The sequence below is a fragment of the Mustela lutreola genome, chromosome 16, assembly GCF_030435805.1.
Source record: "Mustela lutreola isolate mMusLut2 chromosome 16, mMusLut2.pri, whole genome shotgun sequence".
Lineage (NCBI taxonomy): Eukaryota > Metazoa > Chordata > Mammalia > Carnivora > Mustelidae > Mustela > Mustela lutreola.
The window spans coordinates 37,948,170-37,963,925 of NC_081305.1; the positions used below are offsets into that span (position 1 = coordinate 37,948,170).

At 32.5% G+C, this 15,756-nt stretch overlaps 1 protein-coding gene across 4 annotated transcripts in view; it reads left to right on the plus strand.

Annotated features, from left to right (window-relative positions):
* URI1 (URI1 prefoldin like chaperone) overlaps window positions 1–15,756 on the plus strand; it is a 94,149-nt gene that overhangs the window by 32,545 nt on the left and 45,848 nt on the right. For 3 of the 4 annotated variants that reach the window (XM_059151435.1, XM_059151434.1, XM_059151433.1), the window contains one exon: window positions 8,993–9,027. In XM_059151435.1, coding sequence (XP_059007418.1) covers window positions 8,993–9,027 — 35 coding nt within the window. Of the gene's footprint in view, window positions 1–2,826; window positions 2,846–8,992; window positions 9,028–15,756 lie in introns of those variants that run through there. The other variant, XM_059151436.1, reaches the window with a different exon arrangement.

Consider the following 15,756-nt stretch of genomic DNA (forward strand, 5'->3'; position numbering starts at 1 on the left):
AGATAGTATGTGTATAGATAGGTACAGGCATGTTGTCTGCATAATAGCAGTTTTATTCTCTTTACTTCTTAAGGCTTTTATTTTATTTTTTGCCTTATTGAATGATGTAGGACCTTTAATAAAGTGTTGAATAAAAGTAGTGATAGTAGGCTTCCTTATCTAGTTCTGCATATCAGGTGAACAGCTTCAAATATTTTATCATTATAATTAAAATGTTTGCTCTAGGCTTTTTGTAGATAGTCTGTGAAAATAAGGAATTGTTCTCCTGTTTCTGGTTTGCTCCCTTTATCATGAGTAGATGTTGAATTTTATCACATGCTTTTTCTGTGTTGAGATGTTAATGTGGTGAGTTATTTTGATTTTTAGAGACACCATTGCATTCCTGAAAACCCCTTTGTTATGATGTGTTTATCTTTTCCTATAATGTGAGATTAAATTTCGTATTATTTTGCTAAGGTGTTTTGTTTCTGTGTTTTGCAAGGGATATTGGTCTGTAGTGTTTTTTTGTTTGTTTTCTTGTAATGTTCATGTTTGGTTTTGGTTTCATGGTCATGCTGGCCTCATAAAATAACTCATTTTTGTGTATTTTGTAAAGGAGCTTGTATACTATCGGTATTGTTTTTAATTAAGTGTTTGAAATAATTCATTAGTCAAGTTGTCTGGGCCTACTGTTTTCCTTCTGTTAATATTTTAAAATAGGTCTCAATTTCTTTGTTTATAAGAAGACTGTTCACATTTTCTATTTCTAATTGTGTCAGTTTTGGAAATGTGATTTTCAGGGAATTTTTCTTTCTGTCTGAGTTTTCAAATTTTATTGGACTTGAGTTATTTGTAATACTCCCTTTTTAATATCTACAGATTTGTTAGTAATGTGCTGTTTTTAATTACTTTAATTTGCAATTTGTGTGCATGTGTTTTTCTCCTTGATTTGTCTTTCTATGGGTTTATCAGTTTTATCAGTCTTTTTAAGGGAACAATTTTTGATTTTTCTTTAGTAAATTTGCTCCCTACATCATTGATTTCTGTTTTTATCTTATTCTTCCTTTTAAAAATTTCCTTTTGGCTATGATTTTTTTTCTAGTTTCTTGAGATGAAAGCTCTTAGAGATGAAAAAGTCATCGATTTTTGCCTTTTTTGGTAATACATGCATTGTGAGTTTTAATTTTTTCTGTAATCATTATCTTAGGTGTCAGTTGTTTTTCTACCTGACTTTTAATTTTTCCTTTTTGAATTTGTAGTAAACTATAATATAAAATCATTTAAATCAATTTTAAGCATAGATTTCAGTGATGTTAAGTATCACCATCATCTATCTCTGGAACTTTATATGCTATAAAACTGAAACTGTGCATTAAGAAATAACTCCCATTATGCCTTTCCCCCATATGCTGGCAACTACTGTTTTATATTCTGTCTCTATAAATTTGACACTGTAGGTGTCTCACATAAATGGAATCTTATAGTATTTGTCCTTTTGTGACTGTTTTATTCAGCATAAGTAAAGGTTTGTCCATATTATAGCATATTTCTGAATTTTTTTAAAAGTCTGAATGATATTCCTTTGTATATATACACTGCATTTTATTATTCATTCATGAATAACATGAATTGCTTTTACCTTTTTGTTTATTGTGAATAATGCTACTGTGGACTGAGTGTACAAACACGTTTGATACTTTGCTTTCAACCCTTTTATATATATAATCAGAAGCGGAATTGCTGGATCATATGGTAATCCTGTGTTTAGTTTTTGAGGAACCACCTTACTGTTTCCCACAGTGGCTGCACCATCTTACATTCCCACCAGTAGTACACAAGAGTTTCTGTTTTTCTGTATCCTTCCAACACTTGTTACTTTCTTCCTCCCCTCTCCTTTCTTCCCTTCCCTTCCTTTTTCTTTTCTCTCCGTTCCCTCTCTCCCTTCCTCATCCCTCCCTCCTTCTGAGCCATTCTAATAGGTGTGAAGTGGTAACTCATTGTGGGTCTCTCTGATCTACTTTTATGTTCTTTTTTCTCTTTTTTTGGCCTTCCTTTGATTTAATCAGATATGGTGCATTTTCTCTCCTTTGTGAGCTGGTGATACTTTTTTTTACTGTAGAAATATGTGTGTGTATATGTAGATATATATGTACACACATATGTTAGCATTAAGTATACTATATCCTTATACCATATTTTTTATTAGGTTAATTTTCTTCTAGAGAGCACAGCATGAATTCATTTATTCATCCTACCTCTTGTTTAATTCCTTGTTTTAAATACCACAATACTTTATATACTTGTTTGATGTGATCAGTACTGATTTACCTTTACTTTTCATTTTACCTGTACAGTTGTTCTTAGTTCTTTTTGCATCAATGTTAATCTGAATAGCACTATAGCATTTTTTTCTCAGTTTTATTGAGATGCATTTGACATACACCAGTATATAAATTTAAGGCATTTTAGCTAGCACCTCCATCACATCATATATATGTAGTATTTCTTTTAGTGAAAATCTGCTGGTGTTTTTATTTTTCCTTCATGTTGAAGGATTTGTTTGCTGTACATAATTACCAGTTTTTAGTTATTTTTTTCAGCACTGTAAGGTTTTATCTTATTTTCTGTTTTCTTTTGTTTTTTGTTGAAGTTCACTCTAGCTCTTCTAGTTGCTACTTTGAAGTCAGTGTATATCCTCCTTGCTCTTTCTTGATGCTTATAAAATTTTCTTTTTTTGGAGGGTTTCATTTGTGGAAGTTTGTTTTTCCTTGATATAATTTTTTTTTTTTCTCTTGCTTGAGGTTGTTAGAGTTTCTAGAATCTGTTGGCTGATACCTTCCTCCTCATTTTGGAAAATCCTGTCATGGTAGGTTCAAATATTGCTTCTGTCACATATGCTCTTCTTTCTCTTTCTGAGTTTTCAATTATACAGTGTTTTACATATCTCTTCTTGGTCTTTTCTGTATTTTCAATTTTTTGTTTTCAAATCTCTGGGCTTTAATTTGGAGATTTTTCTTGACTTATAGTGAAGCTCAACTAGAAACAAATGATGATAGAAATGATAATATAAATTAAATTTCAGATTATGAATCTTCAGATGATAGTAGTCAATGGGCAATATTCAAAATTAATTAAGAATGGATCAGTGTTTGTAAATATAAGAGGAGACAAACTGGTATCTCTGGTAAAACAGTGGGCATGCAAGCTGTGATTCAAGCATTATTTCAAGTTCAGAAATAAATGCAGGTTATAGTCCCCAATCTGCAATTCAGAAGGCTAAAAAGCACTGAAAACAAAGTTATTCCTAAGTGTGTGGCATACTCATTTGTTGACAAACTGATTGGAACTGATTTGAGTGAGGCACTTATTCCATTTACTTTGAATATTCATATATTTTATTGCCAGTGTTACTGTGTTTGATACACAGTGGTGTTTCACTGGGGTTTGGTGTTTATAATGCATGTTACATGTACTGTATTACTTTGTTAAGTTATGAAAATTTTTAAACTGAGAAACGTATCTGTTCAGGTTTTTGGCTAGGTGATGGTAGACCTATACTTCTTTAAAAGGACTATATGCATGCTTACTGTCAGTATGGCAAGCGAATACATTGGTGAATAAAGTAGACGTGTCCCATAACTCACTGGGCTTTCAGTCAGTACAGTTAGAGTTTCCTGGATTCCTAATTCAAATACCCTTAAAAACAGAACTCTCCACACATCAAAGTCTTCATTTTTAGGCATATTGGCTGGATGTAGATGTTACCAGTGTTTGATATTTCCATTGTGACAAACCTTTATCTTTACCAACTATTACCTTTACCCAGTATCTTTATACTTAGTATTGTGAGTAATAACTGAAAGGAAAAGAAAGAGCCCTAATTTGTAGGTAGAACTATGAAGGAATGGAATGTACAATACCAAAGTATGTTAGACGTAATCTAATATTTGTGTATAAAGAGACTGGGTTTGAATGTGAGAAGTGTGTTAGAAGCTTGTGTAGGTGAAAATTGGGCTAAATGTAAAAGTAAGAATTAAGATGATTATTTTGATTCCATCCTAACTATGTTTTTGAATAAGGACATTTGAATGTTCTAAAAAGTGGTTCTATATAGTTGGAATTAAATTTTTGGTAGCTTTGGTATTTTTCATTTTTAACATATTTAGAAAGTACATTTATTTAAAATTTTTATGTAGAAATACTCAGTTCATTGCAGTTTATTATTATTTGTTGCAGTTTCCTTTTTAAGAACCTGTAGTCAGTTCCTTCTTTGCAGAGTCTTATTAAGAAGACTTGTAATATTTTACAAATTTTTGAAAAATATTTTATTTATTCATTTGAGAGAATGAGACATGGTGGGGAGGGAGGGGAGAGAGAGAGAGAGAAGCAGACTCCCTGCTGAGCAGGGAGACTGATGGGGGCTAGATCCCAAGACCCAGAGATCATGAATTGAGCTGAAGGCAGAGGCTTAACCCACTGAGCCACCCAGGTACCTTTAATATCTTACTAAATTTGTTGAAGTATGCTTTTTGTATACTTTGCCAATGACTTTCAGATGTCTGTGTAATTAACTGACAATGTGTTTTTGAAAGAAATTATTTTCAACCTTTTAAGTAATTGTCAGATAACAGTGCATGTGTACTATCCATTGGTTTTAGCCATCACGGATACTTTGTTTTTTTTTTTTAATTCAGTAGCTTTAAATCCCCAAATTGTACAATCTGTCAGAAGACAGTCTAATAAGAGAAGCAAACTGTATAAATTTAGACAGCTCTGATTAATACAGTCCTCAGATTATCATTCTGTATATGAATCCGTAGAGGGAGAATTTGAAATTGAAATACAGTTGGGGGGGTTTTAGAAATGAAATGGAACATTTTTGAGAGAAGTATCATTTGAGACTTAGCAAAGTTACCCTTCTAGGCTTTCTGTTCCAGTCTGATTTTAATGTGGCACTGTTACTTAACAGAGAAAACTCATGGGTTGATGCCCCCTTGTGGTCTCTTACCAAAATAAATAGCACAAATGGAAATAAGTAATGAAGATTTTAATACATGTTAAATCATTCATTCCTTACAAAATAATTTTTAGAAAGTTTCTTCTGAGGAAAAACAGCAAAGGAATTATTATTTCCCATATAGTTTATTGGCTTTAAAATTTATCAAATATTTCTTTAACCTTTTTTTTTTTAAAGATTTTATTTATTTGTCAGAGAGAGAGGGAGAGAGAGTGAGCACAGGCATACAGAATGGCAGGCAGAGGCAGAGGGAGAAGCAGGCTCCCTGTCGAGCAAGGAGCCCGACGTCGGACTCGATCCCAGGACTCTGGGATCATGACCTGAGCCAAAGGCAGCTGCTCAACCACCTGAGCCACCCAGGCGTCCCTTACTTTAACCTTTTGCAACAGAATTTGTATATATGTTAGCTAGGCACTGACATAAAGAAAAAGAGGTTTTGGTTTTATTGTCTACCACTGTCATCCTGGGCATCTAACTCAGTCATAAGTACTTCAAAAGTATAACGAGATGTGGTAGTAATTAGAGGGCTAGCGTGTCTTTCCCCCCACACCCCCAGTGCACACAAAGAAATGGGGCTTGGGAAATCTGTTTATACTTAGTCACTTGACCTAAAAAGGCCAGGAGCTGTTGGAAGAAATGAGGGTTTTTATTAGCCAGTTGGTGAATTTAAGCTTATTTGCTTTTACTAACATTGGTAAGGTCTTCTTTGTGTACGAGTGGGTTTGTGGATGAAGTGGAGAAGTAGCAGCAACAGTCAGTGTTTTAAAAAAGAAAGACCAAAGATGTAAATAGCTGCTTTGCTTCTGTCACCCAGTAAGATGCATGATGGTTGGAGGTAGTCCAATCCAGTGAATACGGGCTTTGAGATTAGATGGTCCCCGTTAGCTAGACTCCATTCTAAAACTGATTATTTCTCTTACCAGTTCCTGGGCAATTGCATAATATTGGATAAGATACTTAAATTTTGAACACAGGTTTTGGAGAGGTCAAAAACCTGCTTTTACTGATTTTCATCCTATGAAGTCTTGGCATATACCATTGGTACTACTTTTTAGGGTAAGGGCACTTTTGAACTACAAAGCACACCATGGACTTTCTTACTACTGGGCTGTTGGTGAAGACTCTTAATGATAAAATGTATCTTAAAAAGTGGTAAATCAGCTCATAGACCTTTTTCTTTACTGTGGACTTTAATGCTGTACTATTGTGTAAGCACATATTTTATTTATAAATTCCTGGCTCTAAATGCAATTATATCACATTAAAGAATTTACTAGGTCAGTTATTTTAATTGTTGAAGCCTACTAATCAATTTTTTAAAAATGATTCAATGAGATTTTTTCTTCAGGAGTAACAGTTGCATGTTTTGACAGGTTTAACTTAAAAAACTATTATTGTTGCTCCATCTTATTAAAAAGCTTCTGTGAAGGACAACAAAGTAATGAAATGTTTTTCTGTTGTTTTGCTTTGTTCTTTCAAGGGTTTCTTATAGAACCAGGTTCATTTTATTTATTTAATACTTGAATTAATCTGATTAATTAATTAATCTGAGTCAATTTTCAGAAGAAGTAAGATTATTTGGACTTATTTAACTTAATAGAAAAATTGGATTTTTTTTAACCCATTCAGATTCAATTGGAATCCTCAGATTTTTCTTTTTTCTAAAATTTCCCTTAACATCTACAGTTCTAGAAATTTACCAATATTTTCTTTTGAATAATTTGCTTTAAAACAGAGGAAAACTAGAATGATCTCTCAAAGTATCAGTACAACTGCTTGGATTTAAAGGTTTTTGGAAGTAAGTGGGTTATATAACTCATGTAAACAAATATAACTGTAGCCTCATCAGAAGGCTGTTATAGGTATTATACCTGCCTCTCTCACATTTTCCTTTATTTCTCTGACTCTTAAAATATGGAGCCTGTACCTTTGATTTTGCCTAACTGGATGTCTCTGTTCTAATATCTGTATGTAACTAATAATAAGACTTTAGTGTAAGGCAATATTTTGGTGGTTAAAATTTCTGTTATAAATTATGAAATGGATTTTTGTTGTTTTATCCTTGAATGTTTGTTCTTGGGAGACTATTTTAGGAAAGAAAGGGGGTGAGGGAGATGGTGGAGTGGGGGAAAGATAGCTAAAACAAAGTGGAGACTAGACCATGGGGGGTGATGGCCAGAACACATGCCATTCTACTAGAGACTTGTTTTTTAAACATAAAAAGCATATGTGCCAAATTTACATATTTACTAATTAAAAAGCCTTCCTGGAAACATTAAGTAGACTATCTTCTGTAACCTTTAACACTGTCACTAATGGATATTGCTTAGAAAATTTCATCGAAGGTCCTTTAAATAATGTAAATGATTATGAATATGTAACTAGTTAATATGCAGCTACGAAAGGATTATCATGTAGAGGTTAATGAACATTCTGCTCTTATGGTTTGCAGGGCTTTTCTTTTTGTGCTTTTGGCTCACTTCATGCTTGGAAACACATGCATTGGGATTGGAAAGCATCCTGACTGTTTTTTGGGTCTCATCTTTTAATGGGGTTGTTAAAGAGGAACTTTATGAAAAGGATTTCATGAAGATTTTTTTCTTTTTCAATTTACATTTAATTCTGTTTGTCTATTTTGTAATTACTGCCAAATCAGAAACAGTGAAATGGATTGATGTACTTTTAGCCTGGTTCTTCCAGATGTAAAGTCAGTACTCTATTATATATTACCACTGTTATTAAGTGTTGCTATGTGATTGATACTTACTGAGAGATCTTCATTCTAAAACGGACTTTTTATGCTGTGTTAATGTGTAGTATGGTTGGGTATCTGATTACAGCATGTATTTTGGTACAGGATTGCTGCCTAAGTATTTAAAATGTACCAAAGGAGGACATTTATTTCAGGAATTAAATGTTATAATAGGAATTTAGTGACAGCACCCCACTCCCCCCCCAAAAAAAAAAGTCTTGTGATTTTTGGGTGAAACATTGAGCAAGAGAGACAAGAGACAATATTGGTGTTTAGAGTGGTGAACTGAAGCAGTGTGTTTCAAACCAGATAATGCTGCTGTCTTTCTCACATAGCCTTGTATTGAGCATTTTGGCTTGTATCCCTTAGTTTCTCTGTCTCTAAAATGGTGTTACAGTATTTGAGATTATTGTTTAAAATTTTTATTAATGAACAACTTAAAAACAATTAGTAATCTCTGAAAACAGTGTCGTTTTTTAAATTACCATTCAAGGGTTTCTTTTCTTCATTGGTTAGTGTTGTTTCCTCCCCCCCACCCCCAGCATTTTTAGGTTCTGCTGAAATATCTTTAAGGAAAACAAATAAGTTTTGCCCTTAATTTTATTGTTTTAGTAATATAAACATAGTTTAAACTGGCTATTAAGTGCTTAAAATTTTATCATAATTCACTAAGGGAACAAATGGGCTGTTCAGAGCATCTCTTTATCCCAAGTATTTCTTCTTGAAAATGTTAGTAGAAAAATATCACTGAACTCATTTTTAATGCATCAGAATAAAAATTACAGGTGAAAACATTTGGAGATATACTGACAAAATAAAATATTTTTACTCCTGTAATTTTTTTTTTTTTAGTGATGAAACGTGAATGTTGCATTGGTTTTTTGTTATTTATAACATTTGCGTATTCTACAAAATATGTAACATTGAAAGCAAGTCTGTAGATTGTACAAAATACTAGTTATCTTATATCATATGTCACCTAATAGTTATGAAGCGGGTTTTGTAGCAAAGTATGAATCGGAAGGCTGTAATTTGTTCTGCAGTTATCAGCCTGCATTAGGGGGTTATGATGAAGTGTGCTGCTTAAAAACTAACAGTCACATCTCTGTGCATTTGACAAATAAAAATGTATACTGAGATGCTATTAAATCTGTAAAGCCACTGTTCTAGTTTTCTGATACACTGATTTTGTAGCTTTGTGTATAGCCCGTTTTTTCATGAGTAGTTATCTGTTTCCATGACAGGTGGTCACTAACTGCCAAGAGAAAATCCAGCATTGGTGAGTGAATGATGGTTTTATATTATTTCTGAAATACTGATGGGGTCATCCCTTTGTATTTAAATAAAGTGTGTATTATTTTTTTGTAACCTGTAATTGAATTCTTCTAGTAATCTCCATTTTGAATGCTTTGATACTAATTTATATTGTCCTTCACTGTTTACTGAATTACGTGTTCCCTGATTTCCTGAAATTGTGTCACCATTTGTGTTTATTCTAATTGCCTTCTTTTTTCTTTTCTTTTCTTTTTTTCAAATTAGAATAATATTAATATCATTATGAGGTGGAGACTGAGACATCTTTGAATCTGGCTAATCAGAGAGAGCTCTATTTGGGGAATATTTTTATATTTGTGCTAGAATAATAATTGGAATCAGTTGTTTTAAAATAATGATGGAAATATCCACATTTCCCTGAAGTTTGAAAAAATCTAATTAATTGCCTACTTCCCAGAGCTTTCTTTATGGACTGCTCTTTTTCTTAGAGTATAGAGAGAAAGAAAGCATATCTATTTTAATGTGCTAATCTTTAGTTAAATAGGACAATGCTTGGTAAATAACACACTTCCCTAAGTCTTCTGAGGAAAACACTCAATGTAATGGTGAATAAAATCTTACATTATGAGTTGTCATGAGGTATAGCTGTTGATCTTACAGATATCAAATTACAATATATCCATGCTGTGTTTACGAAGATTTTACTGAGAGAACAACAGGAGCTGTCTTGATTATTGTCTGCAGGGTTATTGCAAAATCATGGTAACTGCCCCTTTAGTGGTGAGATTAAACCTTTGGTTATACACCATCAAGCATATAATATTTTAAATTTATTTAAGAGGCTTTTTCTTCATGCCTGAGAGATCTCCAAGGAAATAATTTATAGTTAGTGTATATCAAATGTTTTTTGGTTTAAATGCACATAGGCTGCAAGCAGTGGATAAGAGTGAAAATCAGTTCAATCTGTACACATCATCTTATTAAATTCTGACTGTTGGCTTGCAGAAAATAATCTAAAACTAATAATATTCACTTTATAAATAAAAATTCAGGGACTTCATTAATTTTCAATAAATGCAGTGTTGTAGTTGCATCTACTGGTAGTGTAAGTCTGTCAACATTTCCATGATGGACATTCACTCTTTTCATTATACATTCAGTCCAGGTTAAAACTTGAAATGCAAGTACTTGGCCAAAGAATTACCATTCCCCCTCAACCCTCCACCTTGTGCTAATTTGGACAAAGTGATCCATTTTACAAATAATAAGGAAGTTTTATTCACGTGGACTTCTCTCTTTTGATTTGGTAAGGAATTCAGGAAATCAGTAAAAGGTTGGATTCACTAAGAAGAGATACTAATTGAAGCAGATGTGTGAATAACTTGCTTCTGGTTTTTTTTTTTTTTGCAAGATTCTTACTCTGTTAGAATGAAAATTCTTTAAGGCCAAGGGGCATGTTTTCCTTTTTTTTTTTTTTTTTTTTTTTTTAGCTACAGCACCTCCTACTGTGTTTGGCATATTATAGGTACTTAATAAGTGTTTGAGTAGATGAAGACCATATATATGTAATTATATATAACATTTTAATTTGCAGATACTGTAGCAATGTCCAAGTCTGGTAACCACTGACAAACGGAAATGTCACATTTATTTCAGAGCAGGTTCATGTTGGCTCTCAATCTCAGTTTGTAATTTTCCAAAGCTTTCCAAACTATAGAAGCTTAGGTATTTATCTACGAGTGTCTTAAAGTAATACAATATCTTATTTCTACTTCAAAAAATTAAAATAATTTTTCCAGTTGAAATTTGCCTTTTCTTCTCAATCATTTCTAATAGGGCTGAGGAAACAGACTTTTCTGTTTGTTTTTAATGAGGATCTGATATTGCTAGAATCTCAATGGCCAGTGAACTCACCGATTTATTATATTAAAAAACTGAAACCAAAGTATCTCCATTCCTCTGAAAGCCAGGAAATAGATAGCTATTTGGGAGCATTGTGGAATTCTCGTGATGTTTTTATTCTATTAATTCCACAAATAGTGATTGAGTTCCTACCATATGCCAGTGTTATGTTGCTGTTTGGAATTGAACGGCCCTGCCATGGAGGAATTCATAGTCGGACACTAAACAGGGAAATCACAATAATTTTGTGCTATTTACAGAGAGCTAGGAAGCAAGAACGGAAGCAGTTAACGCTTCTTAAGGCTGTCTTTCTTACTCACTGCTTTTAAAAGCATGTTGCTTTTCAGTTTTCTTTAGGCCTTGGTTTTAGCCTAGTCTAAAGTACAATTCATATAGCTAAGCTCCCTTCTTCATGGCATACATATCAATATATATAAGGGAGAGCAACACAGATGATTTTTTAAAAATGCTTTCTTAACGCTAGTGATGATGTTTATACTTGTTTGAGCAGTTTTAAAGCATTCTTTTATTTAAGGGACAAGTAATGAATATTGTAGGCTTCCAAAATTATTATTATTATTTTTTTAATGTAGGGCAGAACTAAAAATATTTGTGGAAAAGTAGGAGTAAAAATGGCCTGGGGCAAACAGGATCTGCCCAAAAAAACTCTTCCAGAAAATTAATTCAAATTCCAGAGCTTTGGTAAACTAGAAACATTTACAGTATTTGTGTAGTTAATAACAGATAATAAGGAAAGGTTTGAGCCTAATAGTTGAGAATTTGTACAACACTTAGAGCTAATAGTGGTTTTCAATTTAGTGAAGATTAAAAAAGATTTAAATACAACTTTTTTTTCCCTTAAAATCCTTTTTACTTAACTCAGGAAATAAGGTATTATAAAATCCACACACTATTTTCTTACTAAAATATGGGTGTACTTCCTACTGTTTAATCCACCAGGGCCTGATTATTCTGTTTATAGATTACCTGTAATTTTTTATCTTTTTAATTCTTCCCTAAAGAGCATGGGATTCAGAGTCACACATCTACATTTGAATCCTGTCATTTACTAACTGTAACCTTGGGTGAATTCCTGAGATTCTCAGTTTTCTCCTTGTAAAGTGACAATGATAATACTTAACTTGAAGATCGAGTGAGATAATGTCTATAGAACACCCAGGCTGACACTCAAAAAATATTAATAGTAGCTCTGAAATCTCTTTTGAAAATTTTAATTATCAGATGAATAAAGAAAACAAGAAAAACCTACCAAAGCTTTGTAAATATTCCTGAATATTTTGTATTCATGCCATCATCTTATTTTATCATGATGGAGAGATGGCTTTCTAAGCAGTATTGTTAAAGCTTTACATTAATGTTTTTAGATAACTTGTTATTATGAAGAATTTCAAACAAAAGGTGACTCTATTGTGAATCCATATGTACCCATCACTCAGCCTCAGTAATTATCAACTTGCAGTGTCATCTGAACTGTTATATTTCAACAGCCTCTCCTACCCTGTTCCCTTACCTACAGCACTTTTGAAATGAACCTGAAAATGTCCATCTGGAAATATTTCAGTTTGTGTCTTTAAGACATAAAACTTCTAAAAATTTACACTAAAAATTTTTAAATTTGGTAGTATATTTATATAGTTCAAAATTTAGGAAGTTCTGAAAGGGATAAATGAGGTATAGTTTTTCTCCTACCCTTATCCCTCAGTTCTCATTTATCTTTGTAAACAGTGGGTTTTTTGGCCAATTTCTTGTAAATGTTTTCAGAAATTGTTTGCCTAAAGTTAGAAACTTACGTATGTGTGTATGTGTGTGTGTATGTATATGTGTGTGTACATGTGTATTCATCCACATGTCTTTATAAATTGTGCTCCCACCCTTTTTGACAGAAATGAAATCAGATTGTATGCTGTTCATTTAATTCATCCTTGGAGATTATTCTCAATTATTAGTTAACTCTTATTCTTTATTTTATTTCCATAAATTTCATTGTGTGTCACATGTCTAATTTTTAGAGTTACCAAATAAGATTTGGTACTGATTTTTTTTTTTAAATAAATAATGGTGACCTTACTAAGACAATTGTTTTATGACTTGAAATTTATCCTTCTTGAGCTGTTATATCCATTATTTATTGTTTCTTAATAAAATTACTCTAGAACTTCATGGCTTAAAACAGCAACCATGTTTTTGTGTGTGTTTGATTCTGTGGATGTGCATATTGGTCTTATCTGTGTTCTTGTTCTGCTCCTCTGTTTGGGCTCATTGTGTGGTTGCAGCTTTTTGGTGGCTGGGTCAGTGGGTTGTCCAAAATGACCTTACCCACAAGTCTGGTGGCTAGTGGGTTGTTAGCTGGGCCTCTGTCTATGTGCTTTTCTCCCTGTCTCACTTTACTTGATCTCAGGGCAGCAAAAATGGTAGCTGCAAGGCTACATTGTGTAGAGCAGAGTGGGAAATAGACTCCAGTTGGTAGGAGGAGTGATGAAGAATTTAAGGTCATTTTTAATGCATCATAGGTACTTCTGTTTATGTCCCACAAGAAAAACCTCCATTACTTGTGTTGATTTGTGAGAATTTAATGAAAGATAGCATGTGATGCCTGGCACATACATGTCATATGTCTCTTAGGCGTTACTTGTAATCATAAACTGTATGCATATGAGTTATAAAAACTTTACTGTCTTGCTTCCTTCAAATCATCTTAAAAGAGTTTTAAGTAGTAAAGATACCTATAAAATGACGTGAAGCAGAAGTAAGTGAAAATAAAAAGGCATTTTATATTATTCAGATATTTAATTTTGGAAAGAATAGCTTTAAATTTGGGCATACAAATGCTGAAACAGTTGAGGATATGAATTTACTTTTTAAATTTTTATTTAAACTCCAGTTAGTTAGCATACAGTATAGTATTCTTTTCAGGTGTACAAGTTATAGTGATTCAGCACTTACATACAACACTCCGTGCTCATCACAACGAGAATTTTGAGAGAGGGATTCTAAAGCAGATACCTGGCATTTTCACTTTTCAAAGGAAAATAATAAAAAATACTGTGTAGAGAAAAAGAGTCACTAGTTTCTAGTATAGGTTATAGTCAAAGTATATAGAGGGAAATAACCAAGTAAACATACCTAAATAGTTAAAAAACACAGATGAAGATGTTTGTTTGGAATTCTTCTTTCAAGTGAATCAGTGTGGATGGATGGATACGTGTGTCTGTCTCTATCTGATGTTTTGAGGGATTCTTTGCCCCACAAAATCACCAGGCTATTTCATTAGAGTAGTGCTGTAGTTTGTGGTATATTTCTCATAAATTACCTGAAACAGGGCTTTCCTGACTTGCCTGCATATACAATAAAATTTGTTGTATTTTATTATGCATAATCTGAAATATTGATTTGCATACCTTTAAAACTTAAAAAAATGTTAATAGTGATGACTTCATGTTTTAGTGTTGAGTAAATTTGGAAACCATGTTTTTCAGACTCCCATTTTACTGACCACAAAGTTTTAGTCACTTGTTTTGTATAGGGCCTTCTCTTCAGGCTTTCTCATTTTATGTGTCTTCGTGACTCTCACCGTCACCCCCAGTAGAGCAGAGGACGATTTCCAAACCTGAAGATTTTACATGCTTTTATGGTTGGAATCTCTGTAGTTACGAAAGTATCCTCAGGGACAAGGGCAAGAGGAAGGAATCATATATATAAATCGCCTTCTTTGTTATTTTTTAGTTTCTTCATAGTTTTCTTTTTTTCCTTTTTTTTTCCTTTTTAAACAGTATGGTATTTTAGTACATGGGTTTGGGAGGTTAAGTAAGTTTTGCAGTTTTTACATGTGATATTTCAAAGCAAATTAAGTTGCAAAAGAAAAGGATTCAAGTTGAATGTTCTAAGGATGGTATTTTTTAAAACAAAATATGAATTAGGTTTTTAATTTTTTATCCTTAATATAAGATAAATACATTATTTAGAAATGTTGAAATAAGAAAAGAATAAAGACAAACTTATTTGTAATTCTAAAGAGAAGGTAGTTTTTCCTCTTTTTAAAATATTTTGTTTTATTCCCTTCAGCTTTTTAATTCTTAATGTGTATTTATGTCACCAAGGTCAAATTGTAAATGCTTTCTTTCTTTTTAAAAAAGGTTAATGATTTTTAAGTTGTTTTTAGAATTTGTTGCTTCTAGTAGTCCCCTAGCCTTTGTATCATGCTTAATACTAGTTTAATACTAGTATTAATACTTAATTAATACTTAAGTTTAATACTTAATGCTTTTCTGAAAATGAAATGCAAAATAAATGCATTATAGGGGTAAATTTTTTAATAGGGGAATTTTTAAAATAAAATTTGAGGTTTTATAAAAAATTTGTAAGTACATTTCCTCCTTTAGAACATAGTCTTGATTATGTATTTTCAGTATACATATACATTGTTTGGTTCACAGTTTCCCACATTCAGCTTAAATCTAGTGAATATCTGATTGATGCTACACCTCAATTTGACTTGGCATACCAATGACTTTTCATCTCTATTTTGACCGTATTAGATTTTAAAACTACACCTCCTTGCACTTTGAGTTTTTAAATTTTATATTCATTTTAATTTAATTTTTTATAAAAATAAGAGCAGTGTACAATAAAGCTTTCAAGCTCGGAAGAGTACCATATAAGGGTGAAGGTGTCAGTATTGCAACAACAGTGCTTGCCTGAGAGGCAGACCACTTAGTGATAATCCAGAGTGCTTGTTCTTGTTTTGAGATACAAAAGTCTAAATTCTAATATACTAAAGGCAGTGGGTATCAGTGTATGACTAGGGAAAATG